The sequence below is a fragment of the Mandrillus leucophaeus genome, unplaced genomic scaffold (assembly GCF_000951045.1).
Source record: "Mandrillus leucophaeus isolate KB7577 unplaced genomic scaffold, Mleu.le_1.0 Scaffold19, whole genome shotgun sequence".
Lineage (NCBI taxonomy): Eukaryota > Metazoa > Chordata > Mammalia > Primates > Cercopithecidae > Mandrillus > Mandrillus leucophaeus.
This window is the reverse complement of record NW_012101920.1, coordinates 7,973,726-7,984,879: the sequence shown is the minus strand read 5'-3', so window position 1 is coordinate 7,984,879 and position 11,154 is coordinate 7,973,726. Positions and strand designations below refer to the sequence as shown.

General features: G+C 44.8%; 1 protein-coding gene across 1 annotated transcript in view; it reads right to left on the bottom strand.

Annotated features, from left to right (window-relative positions):
* The window catches only part of RAB22A (RAB22A, member RAS oncogene family), a 53,259-nt gene extending 42,111 nt beyond the window's left edge, over nucleotides 1–11,148 (bottom strand). Inside the window, exons 1-2 of the mRNA XM_011978173.1 lie at nucleotides 11,048–11,148; nucleotides 9,913–9,992 (exon numbers count right to left, since the gene is read on the bottom strand). Of these exons, the coding sequence (XP_011833563.1) occupies nucleotides 9,913–9,992; nucleotides 11,048–11,083 (116 nt within the window). The 5' untranslated portion in view covers nucleotides 11,084–11,148. The remainder of the gene's footprint in view (nucleotides 1–9,912; nucleotides 9,993–11,047) is intronic.
* Nucleotides 11,149–11,154: the final 6 nt, after the last annotated feature.

The following is an 11,154-nucleotide window of genomic DNA, read 5'->3' as shown; positions in this document are numbered from 1 at the left end:
TATTTTTTAGCAAGAGACGGGATTTCACCACGTCAGCCAGGCTGGTCTTGAACTCCTGACCTCAAGCGATCCACCCGCTTTGGCCTCCCAAAATGCTAGGATTACAGGCGTGATCCACCACGCCTGTACTCGCAATAGATTTAAACTAGAAATCGATAATTTAAAAATTTCTGGAAAATACTCAAATAATTGGAAATTAGAAAATATATTTCTAAGCCACCAATGCTCAAAGGAGTCACAAGAGAAATGATAGATGCAACTAAATGAAAATGAAAACACAACATATCAAAATCTGTGAAATTCACCTAAACCAGCACTTAAAGGGAAATTTGCAGTTCTAAAGGCTCAGATAACAAAAACTGGTTCTTCGAGAAGATGAATAAAATTGATAAACTTATAGCTGGACAGTTCAGGAAAAGAAGTGAGAAGGCTCAAATTAGCACTATCAAAAATGGAAGGGGGGTATTGCTACAGATCCCAAAGTATTAAAAGGATAAGAAGTGGATATTATAAACAACTTTATGCCAATAAATTAAAAAAACAGAGATACAGTGAACAAATTCCTTGAAGGACACAAACTACCAAAACTTACTCAAGAAGAAATAGTTGCCTGAATAGGCCTTTACAGTATTGACCGAAGGAACTGAATCTGTAGTTAAATATTTTCAGACAAAGAAGTCCCTGCTCAGATGGTTTCATTTGTGAATTCTACTAAACCTTTAAGGAAGACATGATTTGAATTCTGCACAAATGCTTCCAAAAAAGCAGAAGAGAAGAACATTCCTCAACTCATTTGATGAGGTCCTGACACCAAAACTAGAGAAAGAGAAAACCACATGGAGATAAAAATCCTTAACAAAATTTTAGTAAATCAAATCCAGCAATATATAAAAAATAATAATGTATATTGACCAAGAGAAATTTATCTTAGGAGTGCAAGATTGGTTTAACATTTCAGTATTAAATTCTCAATGGTTGTAATGCACCATTTTAACAGAGAAAAAAAATATGAACAGCTCAAAACATGTAAAATACCATCTAATAAAATTCAACACAATTCATGACAAAAAAATCTCATTAATTCAGGAATAAAAGGGAACATCCTCAACCTGATAATGGGCACTTATAAAAAACCTATAAACAGCCATCAAATTGAATGGCAAAAGATTGAAAGAATGGTAAAAGACCTACATTAACAGTGAATATATCATGTTCCTGGATCAAAAATGGAATATTGATCCGATGTCAATTCTTCCCAAATTAGTCAAGAGATTCAATGTGTTCCCAACCAAGATTTCAACTGGCTCTTTTGAGGAACTGGGCACTGTGATTCTAAAATTTATACAGAAATGCAAAAGACCCAGAGGATCCAGATATGAAAAACAAGAATAGAACTAGATGACATATACTATCTGAATCCAAGACTTTCTATACATCTACAGCAATGAACACAATATTGTACTGGCAGAAGGACAGACAAATAGACCAATGGGACAGAAAAGGGAATCCAGAAATACACCCATACACATATATAAATTCATAGGTGCCAAGGTGATTTAATTCAACAAATGCTGAATTCAACAAAAGTGTTTAATTTTGATCAACTCCAGCTTCTTTTTAGGCTTTGTTTTTTTGTGTGTCCTATATGTCCAATGTTGTTCTAGAACTTTTATAGTCTTAAATTTTGGTCTGTGATCTGTTTCTACTTATTCTTGTTTATTTTGTGAGGTAAGGGACAAGAATCATTTTTTTCCCATACGTCAGTCTAATCATCCTAGAAGCACACTACATGTATGTGTGTGTGTATACTAATTCCATTTATATAAAGTTCAAAATCATAGTGGGAGATTATTAAAAAATAACCTTTTAAAATTTAATTTTGTCATTTGCTAAGAAATAACAAATGCTTTCCATATGGCATACACCATTCTAAGCAATTTTTATGTGTTTGAATTCAATTTCACAACAACCCCACAAATTAGATGCCAAGGAGGATTCCCAAATGTGCAAACGTATGCACAAAGAAGTTAAATAACTTGTCCAATGCCACACAACTAAGTGCTAGAGCTGGAAGGTGAAGGCAGACAGGCTGGCGCTAAACACCACGGCACATTGACTCCCAGTGAGAGAACTTTAATGGAAAGATGGAGGGAGGGCAAATGTGCAGAAAGAGGTGGGAGGAGGAGGAGGCAAAATTCCCTTCTTCCAAAGAAAAATAATCAGTAGATACTGCCTTAAACAGGAGGCGGGGAGGAGAGAGGGATCAAAAACTACCAGTATAGGCTGAGTATCCCTTATCTGAAACGCTGACCAGAAGCGTTTCCGATTTTGGGGAGGGAAAAAAAAAAAAAAAAGTGTTTCTGATTTGGGAATTTTTCAGAATCTGAAATATTTGCATTATACCAGTTCACCATTTCAAATCCAAAAATCCAAATTACTCCAATGGGCATTTCCTGTGAGTGTCATATTGTTGCTCAAAAAGTTTTAGATTTTGGAGCATTTTGTATATGGGATACTCAACCTGTGCATGCATGTTATGAAAGAATTTGGACAAAAAATCAGAAAGAATAGCTAAATGTGAAGGCAACAGTAAGCCTCCAGGGAATGGCTCAGAGTAGAGCACCGTTATACAACACTTAGCCTCGTAACACTGTTTCAGGTTTTAAAAACCATATACACGTTGCTTTGATACAAATAATTTTAAAATCTTCAAAAGATTTAAACATTTACAAAAGAATAGGCAAAAAGGTGTGGCTCATGCCTAATCCTAGCACTTTGGGAGGCCAAGGCAGGAGGATTGCTTGAGGCGAAGAGTTCAAGACCAGCCTGGGCAACGCAGAGAGACCCCATCTCTATAAAAAATAAAAAGAATTAGCAAGGCATGGTGGTGCGTACCGCTCGTGCTATTGTTGTCCTAGCTACCCAGGAGGCTGAGCCAGGAAGATTACTTGAGCTTAGGAGTTTGAGGCTGCAGTGAGCTCAAAGTGTCCCTCAGCCTGGGTGACAGAACAAGACCCTGTCTCTAAAAAACAGAAATAAAAAATTAAAAAAGAATAATAACTATCATTTATCGAGTTCCAGTATCCATGGTACTTTCCTAAGCATTTTCTTTTCTTTTCTTTTCTTTTATTTTATTTTATTTTTTTGAGACGGAGTCTCGCTCTGTCGCCCAGGCTGGAGTGCAGTGGCGCGATCTTGGCTCACTGCAAGCTCCGCCTCCCGGGTTCACGCCATTCTCCTGCCTCAGCCTCCTGAGTAGCTGGGACTACAGGCGCCCGCCACCGCGCCCGGCTAATTTTTTGTATTTTTAGTAGAGACGGGGTTTCACCGTGGTCTCGATCTCCTGACCTTGTGATCCACCCGCCTCGGCCTCCCAAAGTGCTGGGATTACAGGCGTGAGCCACCACGCCCGGCTCCTAAGCATTTTAAATGCACTTCTCTTGGAATTCTCCTAACAATATGGAGCTGGTCCTATCATTATCCTTACTTGCTCATGAAGAAACAGATCAGAGATTAAACTGCCCAGCGTTGGCCAGGCACGGTGGCTCATGCCTGCAATCCCAGCACTTTGGGAGGCCAAGGCTGGTGGATCACCTAAGGTAAGGAGTTTGAGACTAGCCTGGCTAACATGGTGAAACCCCATCTCTACTAAAAATACAAAAATTAGCTGGGTGTGGTGGTGGGTGCCTATAATCCCTGCTACTCCGGAGGCTGAGACAGGAGAATTGCTTGAACCTGGTAGGCGGAGATTGCAGTGAGCCAAGATTGCGCCGCTGCCTCCAGACTGAGCAACAAGAGCAAAACTCCATCTCAAAAAATAAATAAATAAAATAAGCTGCCCAGGGTTAACTAGGCAGCAAGCAGCAGAGCTGCGATCTAATCAGAGTCTAGAGTCCATGTCTCACCTCCACGAAGGAAGATGAAGCCTTAGAGGTCACATAACAGCAATAGAGAGGGAGGGATATTTGGGAGGTGGCTTGGACAGGAGTGAGGAACTTACCACTGGCTGGAGGGAGAAGATGGCGAGTTAGGAGGGATTTGAGAAGGATGCCGAGGTTGCTGGCTTGAGTACCTGAGGACAGTTGGTCCTTTCCTCTACCCCAAGGTCCATGGAAAGAGGAGCAGAGATTCAAGCCTCTGAGAGAGAGCTCACGAGCTCAGGGACATACATGAACAGTCCCTAGGTGTCTATGGGCCACCTGTGGGCACAGGCTCTATGGTGAGCAGAATCTGTAGTTCTAGAGCTTGAGAGGGAATTTGGTGCTGCTGCAGTAGGACTCACCCACGTGCAGGTAGCCACTCTTCTACTCCAGCACACTTGAGGAACACAATAGGCTCACTACCCAATGGCTCACTACGGTGGTGATTTTAATGGGGGCCTCTTCTTCTTGCAGTGCATGTGTAGTGTGGAGGAAGGGGGTTCCTGGAATGCTGGAAAAGGGACCAGAGACATGCATATGTCTGAAAAAAAGCCTCAGCTTTGAAAATCTCTGCTACGGTTACAACCTGAGTTACATGACATCAAGCAAGAAGAGACAAAATGCAAATGGGCAGGAGTCTACCTCAGAACCATGGGATCTAGACATACAAAGGGATGACAAGGCTGAAGGAGACCAAAGCAAAGTGTCCCTGGAGGTAAGAAGATGAATGAGGGGATGTGGTGCAGGGAGGGCAGGGAGTCTGGACAGTTCATGCCTGAGAGCCTCCTTCCAGCCTTTCTACCCGGTCCATCCCCTGTTTACATTCTTGCCTGGCCTTTGCTGACCCTGGAGTCTGCAACTTTTAGGGCCACTAACATGTACCTGAGTTTGCACAGACAATCAGGAATTTGCCAAGGAGACAAGGAAAAGAAAGGGCCCTGAGAGAGAACAGCATGTGCCAAAAACACAGGCATGGGACGGGTGCTGCTTGGTGTGTGCTGGGGAGGAAGTGAGCAACAAAAACATGGACAAAGCACAGGAGAGATGAGGCTGGGCCCAGGCTAGGAAAGGGTTCCTCTGCCATGGTTTTGACTGAGGGGATCAACCTTGTCTTCAATGAAGCTCACACAGCAACAATGAGGAGAACTGACTCCAAGTGGCAGAGCTAGGCCACAGAGCAACTGGTTCTGAAATCAGCTGAATAGCCCTGGCAAGATAGGATGAGGGCTTAGATGTGAGGATGGGAAGGAGGGCCCAAGCTCTCCTTCAGGAGGGGGTCCCAGAGGGCCCTTTCTTAAATGGATACGAATGGGGTTTGGGGATTGGGCTGGGGGTGGGGTGAAGAGACATATGTTGACAGTACCCCTACACACCACCACCATTTACTGCACCCTTCCTAAGCCCACTCTGTGTATGGAGTCACGGAATTCTCCTAAAACCCCCATAAAGCAGGCAAGACTATGACCCCCCTACCTCCGAAAGAGTGGCTCTGTCACTTGTGCGGATATTCTCCCTGCTCGCACACAGTCAAGGCCCTAAGTCTAGGGAGCATGGTTCTTCAAGGCCCATGCTCTCCTACATGATATGACACAGGTGAGCTCTTAGGGAAGAACACAGATACCACGTGAGGTATGCAGGACTGAAGGAGGAACAAAGACCGAGTTCTGTAGGAGACTAGGTCCAAATCATGAGTTGGAGGCATGGGTTGGAGGTCACATGACACAGGTGAAGGTGAGGTGACGGAGGGAGGTGAGAAACATGGGAAGTCAGGACACAGCTTGGGGAAGACCAGCATTTATCAAATCAGTACGAGAGACCAGGAGACTGCAGTGAGGAAGCACGATTACGAAGCAGGAAGGGAACTAGAGAAGACAGAGGAGCTTCAATCTGAGAAGTGGGGATGTGTCCTGCAGTAAGTGATTTGGCTCCTCCCCTGGTCTCCAGGGCCCTGTGGACTGGTCCCTGCTGGCTCACCAACCTCCCTACTATCTCTCCTGGTTCTTGCTGTGGGTCCTCCAGCCACCCCAGCCTCTTGACCCCTCTTCCAACCTCCCTTGCCCTCCTGCCTCACGGTCCCTGCTGTTCCTCATGCCCATTCCAGCTCTTTTCTACCCACCATCCCTCACCACCACCACCTAGTTCACTTCCACTCTTCAAAAACTTTTTTTTTTTTTTTTTTTTTTTTTTTTTTTTTTTTGAGATGGAGTCTTGCTCTGTCACCCAGGCTGGAGTGCAGTGGTGCGATCTCGGCTCACTACAACCTCTTAATTCCTCGGTTCAAGTGATTCTCCTGCCTCAGCCTGCCAAGTAGCTGGCATCACAGGCATGCGCCATCACGTCTGGCTAATTTTTGCATTTTTAGCAGACACGGGGTTTCACTATGTTGGCCAGGCTGGTCTCGAACTCCTGACCTCCTGACCTCATGTGATCCTCCAGTCTTGGCCTCCCAAAGTGCTGGGATTACAGGTGTGAGCCACCGCACCCAGCCAACTTTTATTCTTAAACTTAGAATTGAAAGTCTAATCCATTCATCTTTCAGTATTTAAATGCCAGTGCTGCTAGGTGCTTCACACCTCCACTCATCACTGTAGGAAACAGTTATCCCCACAGGCCCAGGTCAGGTCCCCGTCACATTTTCAGAGTACTGCACGTTTCTCCTTTGTAACACAGAAAAAGGCTGAATAAATCATTTCTGGCCAGGCGCAGTGGCTCACACCTGTAATCCCGGCATTTTGGGAGGCTAAGGCAGGCAGATTACCTGAGGTCAGGTGTTTGAGACCAGTCTGGTCAACATGGTAAAACCCTGTCTCTACTAAAAATACAAAAATTAGCTCGGCATTGTGGTGGGCGGATTCCCAAATGCGCACCTATAATCCCAACTACATGGGAGGCTAAGGCAGGAGAATTGCTTGAACATGGGAGGCAGAGGTTGCAGTGAGCCGAGATCGTGTCACTACAATCTAGCCTGGGCGATAGAGAGAGACTCTGTCTCAAAGAAAAAAAAGAAAAAGAATAAATCATTTCCTGTACACTAGTCATAATGTAGCTCCTCCTTGTAGGTAAGGTCTACGAGGACAGAAGCCCATTTTGTCTAAATCAGGGGTCAGCAAACTTGCTCTGAAAAGTACCAGACAGCAAATATTTTTGGGTTTGTGGGCCATCAAGTCTTAGTTGCAATTAATCAAGTTGGTCATTGTAGCCCAAAAACAGCAAGACAATAATTAAATAATTGGGTGTGACTGTTTCAGTAACTATTTACAAAAACAGGAGGTGGGCGAAAAGGCCCCAGTTTGCCCACCCCAGGTCTAGGCACCAGCACCCAGTCTAGCACCTGGCATACAGCAGGCACTCTATGAATAAAGAAAACTACCAAGAAAAGGCCATTTGACTTTGGCTATTAGATGGAAACTGGCACCAGGGGAAGACGGTTTTAGTGGCATGGTGGGTGGCGCTGAGATGACGGAGGGCTGAGGAGTGAGCAGCAGCTGAGGAAGTGGTAACTTCTTTCGGGAGTTCCACCGTCTGAGGGGTGCTCTTGTGGTGGAGTGGGGTGGACTCGGAACCTGTGTGCAGGCTATGACAAGATGATAGGGCTGAGGAAGAAACAGGGTAACTTATGAAGAGGTGGGGATCCAGAGCTCAGGGGTATGTTTGGGGTTGGTCACAAAGGAGGAAGCCACCTTCTAAAGCTGAGAAAAACGAAATAAAGAAAGGCAGAAAAAAGAAAATGAGAAGAAAGCCTTGTATGTTGTTTTCCCTGTAAAAATGTGAGCCAAATCTCCTGGTGTGGAGAGTGGACTAGAGGCAGCTCAGCAGCCACAGGCATCTGGTAGATTGGGAGCCACTGGCAAAACAAGGGAACAGTGGACACTTAGGAAGGGGCCACAGGCCTCACCAAGAGGCATGAAGCTACACCCTTCACTTTTCTCTCTTATTTGAGAGAGCACTTCTAGCCAAGGTGGTGTCTGGGTGTCTTGTAGGTTTTGAGTTTTCAGCTCTGACTCAGTGTGAAGTGTGTCACTCGCTGAATCACCAGCAGTACTTGCTGTCACTTCACAACACTTCACTCTCCCATGCAGGTAGGGACAGGAAAGCCCTGAGATGGATGGGGTCACGTTTTACATGTGTCATACCCAGCTCTTTCTTAAAGGATATGGAAAAGCATTTTAATTGCAGAAACTTATTGGTGAATTTCATCCCCATGCCTTCAAATGTGTAAACCCCACAGGGTTTAAAAAAGCAGAGAGGTAGCAGGGCGCGGTGGCTCACGCCTGTAACACCAGCACTTTGGGAGGCAGAAGCGGGCGGATCACGAGGTCAGGAGATCAAGACCATCCCGGCTAACACATGAAAACCTGTCTCTACTAAAAATACAAAAAAATTAGCTGGGCGTAGTGGCGGGCGCCTGTAGTCCCCGTTACTTGGGAGGCTGAGGCAGGACAATGGCGTGAACCTGGGAGGCGGAGCTTGCAGTGAGCCAAGATCCCCCACTGCACTCCAGCCTGGGTGACTCCGTCTCAAAAAAAAAAAAAAAAAAAAAAAGCAGATAGGCTGGGTGCGGTGGCTCATACTTGTAATTCCAGCACTTTGGGAGACTGAGGTGGGTGGATCACTTGAGCCCAGGAGTTCAAGACCAGCCTGGGTAACATGGTGCAACTCCTTTTCTACTAAAAGTACAAAAAATTAGCCAGGTGTGGTAGTGTGCATCTGTGATCTCAGCTACCTGAGGTTGGAGGATGGCTTGAGCCCAGGAGGTTGAGGCTGCCGTGAGCCATGACTGTGCCACTGCACTCCAGCCTGGGTGAAAAAAAAAAAGTAGATAAAAAATATTGAACACATAGGCCAGGCGTGGCAGCTCATGCCTGTAACCCCAGAACTTTGGGAGGTTGAGGTTGGCGGATCGCCTGAGGTCAGGAGTTTGAGACCAGCATGGCCAACATGGTGAGACCTTGTCTCTACTAGAAATACAAAATTAGCTGGGCACGGTGGTGGACACCCATAATTCCAGCTACTCAGGCTGAGGCAGGAGAATTGCTTGAACCCGGGAGGCGGAGGTTGCAGTGAGCCGAGATTGCGCCACTGCACTGCAGCCTGGGCAAAAAGAGTGAAACTCTGTCTCAAAAAATAAATAAATAAATAATAAATAAATAAATAATAAATAACCTCTGATAACAGGAGCTCATAATTTCTCAGGGTACAAACTTATGGCAGTTTCTCTCCTGGGCTGTAAAATATATCTCTATTAGTCAAAGAATGATCTGCATAGAGCACAAAGGCCAATATTATCCTAGCGATGGATAACATTGATTTTTTCTTTAAATGCTGGAAGGCATTTGAGGGTTTGATGATAAAACTACAGCATAGCACCTATTTAGTTTTATAAAGCTAACATAGTATTAAAGCCTATAAAACACAACTTCTTATGTAGTCAAAGGATTAGTATTGCAAAATGAAAAGTTTTCTTATAGAGTCAAAAACATATGAACAATCAACTTTACTTGTCCATAGAACCAGAGAACTGAAAAAACCTTCCATTTCAATACGAATTTATTAATTTCTTATTACTACCAGTACAGGCATGTGTAAGCGTTCAGATCTCAGCCTACTACTTTCAGGAAGGACAAAAAGCATCTAAATGTCTTTTACTTGATATGCCTGAAAGAATAGCACCAGGATCTATTTTCATCTGCCTTATTTCAAGGTGTAATTGTTGCTGATATTTATAGATTGAAGTTTCTGTGTCTATTCTAATAATTAGCAGAACTCCAATTCATATTTGCATTTTTAAGTTTTCACTCCCAACAAGTCTGAAGATAATTTTCCTAAAATACACAGATCCTCACTGTACTCCTTCAAGTCTTCCAGAGATGATGTGAACCAGCGACTCAGAATTCAATGAATATAAAGTACAGGGCCTACACCTGTAACACACTACGTATTTGGAAGGATTTTCAATGCACCTTTAGATGTGTATCAAATAAAAATCTCTTACCCTATTGTTGGGTTGATGTTTGGATCAAAACTGTCTTCCACAAACCGCCACACAATACTCGATTTACCTACACCTGTATCCTGAAAGAGAATGAGACGTGTGACTGAGAAAAAGTTTACCTTTTGGCAGACACCAAAAACTACTTTGTGGCGTAAGTTCAGGATTTTAGAAAAATCACCCTAGATGTGTAAATTTTATAAACTGAGGAACACAAAAGCGATTGTCATAAAAATTCAGTGGAGTAATTAGGAAATTCCAAATGTGCTAAAAGAGTGAGGTTTTTGCAGTTTTTAAGACAGATTAGGACCTTTTGAAAGACCCAAAGTTTCTGCTTCGTGTAAAAAGTAACAAGTCCACTTGCTTTCTAACATATGTTAGTAAACTTTGAACTCCTGGGTTACCTCTGAGTAATCCCTGAAGAATCCTAGCCCCACCCTATTTTGGGGGAATAAAGATTAGTTAATGGAGTTCCTGTCTATCTTTTAAGGCAGAAACTGGAATGACAGCATCAATTTCAGAAAGAAGGCTTTGAAATGGCCAACCTTGTCCTTCCTGACAAGACAGGAAGCTGAAGCTTCAAACTAGTCTTTGGGGCTTCCTGATTTGAACACCCCCTTTCTCCACGGGAAGAGTTACTTGGCAAAGTAACTCTTTGGAGAAGAGGCAGGGGTATCCCACAAGTTCAAAAACACCCTCAAGAGACAAAGTAGGCTAATGCTGCTTGTAAAACCTAAAGACCTGTTATGGGTTTTGCTTGAGAAGACTCGGCCAACTCCCTCTCAACTAATACCTTGGTAAGTTGGGAGAAAACTATTTAAAAGCCTCTCCTAACCCAGATGCAATGGAGAGGCAAGGCGGGGCTGTTTGCTCTTTAAGGGGCGGGAAGAGTCCACGGGCTCCAGGGAGGGGAAGGGGAAGGGGAAGGGGAAGGGGAAGGGTCCCTCCGGCCTCCAGGACCTTCTGGAGGGTGCAAGAGGTGGGCGGGACAGCTCCTGACCTGGAGGGAGGGTCCACGGGGCTGGCAGACAACGTCTTGGACGGGGGATGGGGGAAAGAATGAGGGGACATGGGGGATCCGGGGTCCCCGCCAGCCCAGCCTCCCGTGGCCCTCCCGGCCAGACCCACCGCCACTCACCCCGAGCAGACACACTTTGAGCTCCCTCAGCGCCATGGCCCGGGAGCCACGGGCGCGGGCCCGCCGCCGCCCTAAGTTGAGAAAGGAGAGGCCGGGCCCAGCAGGAG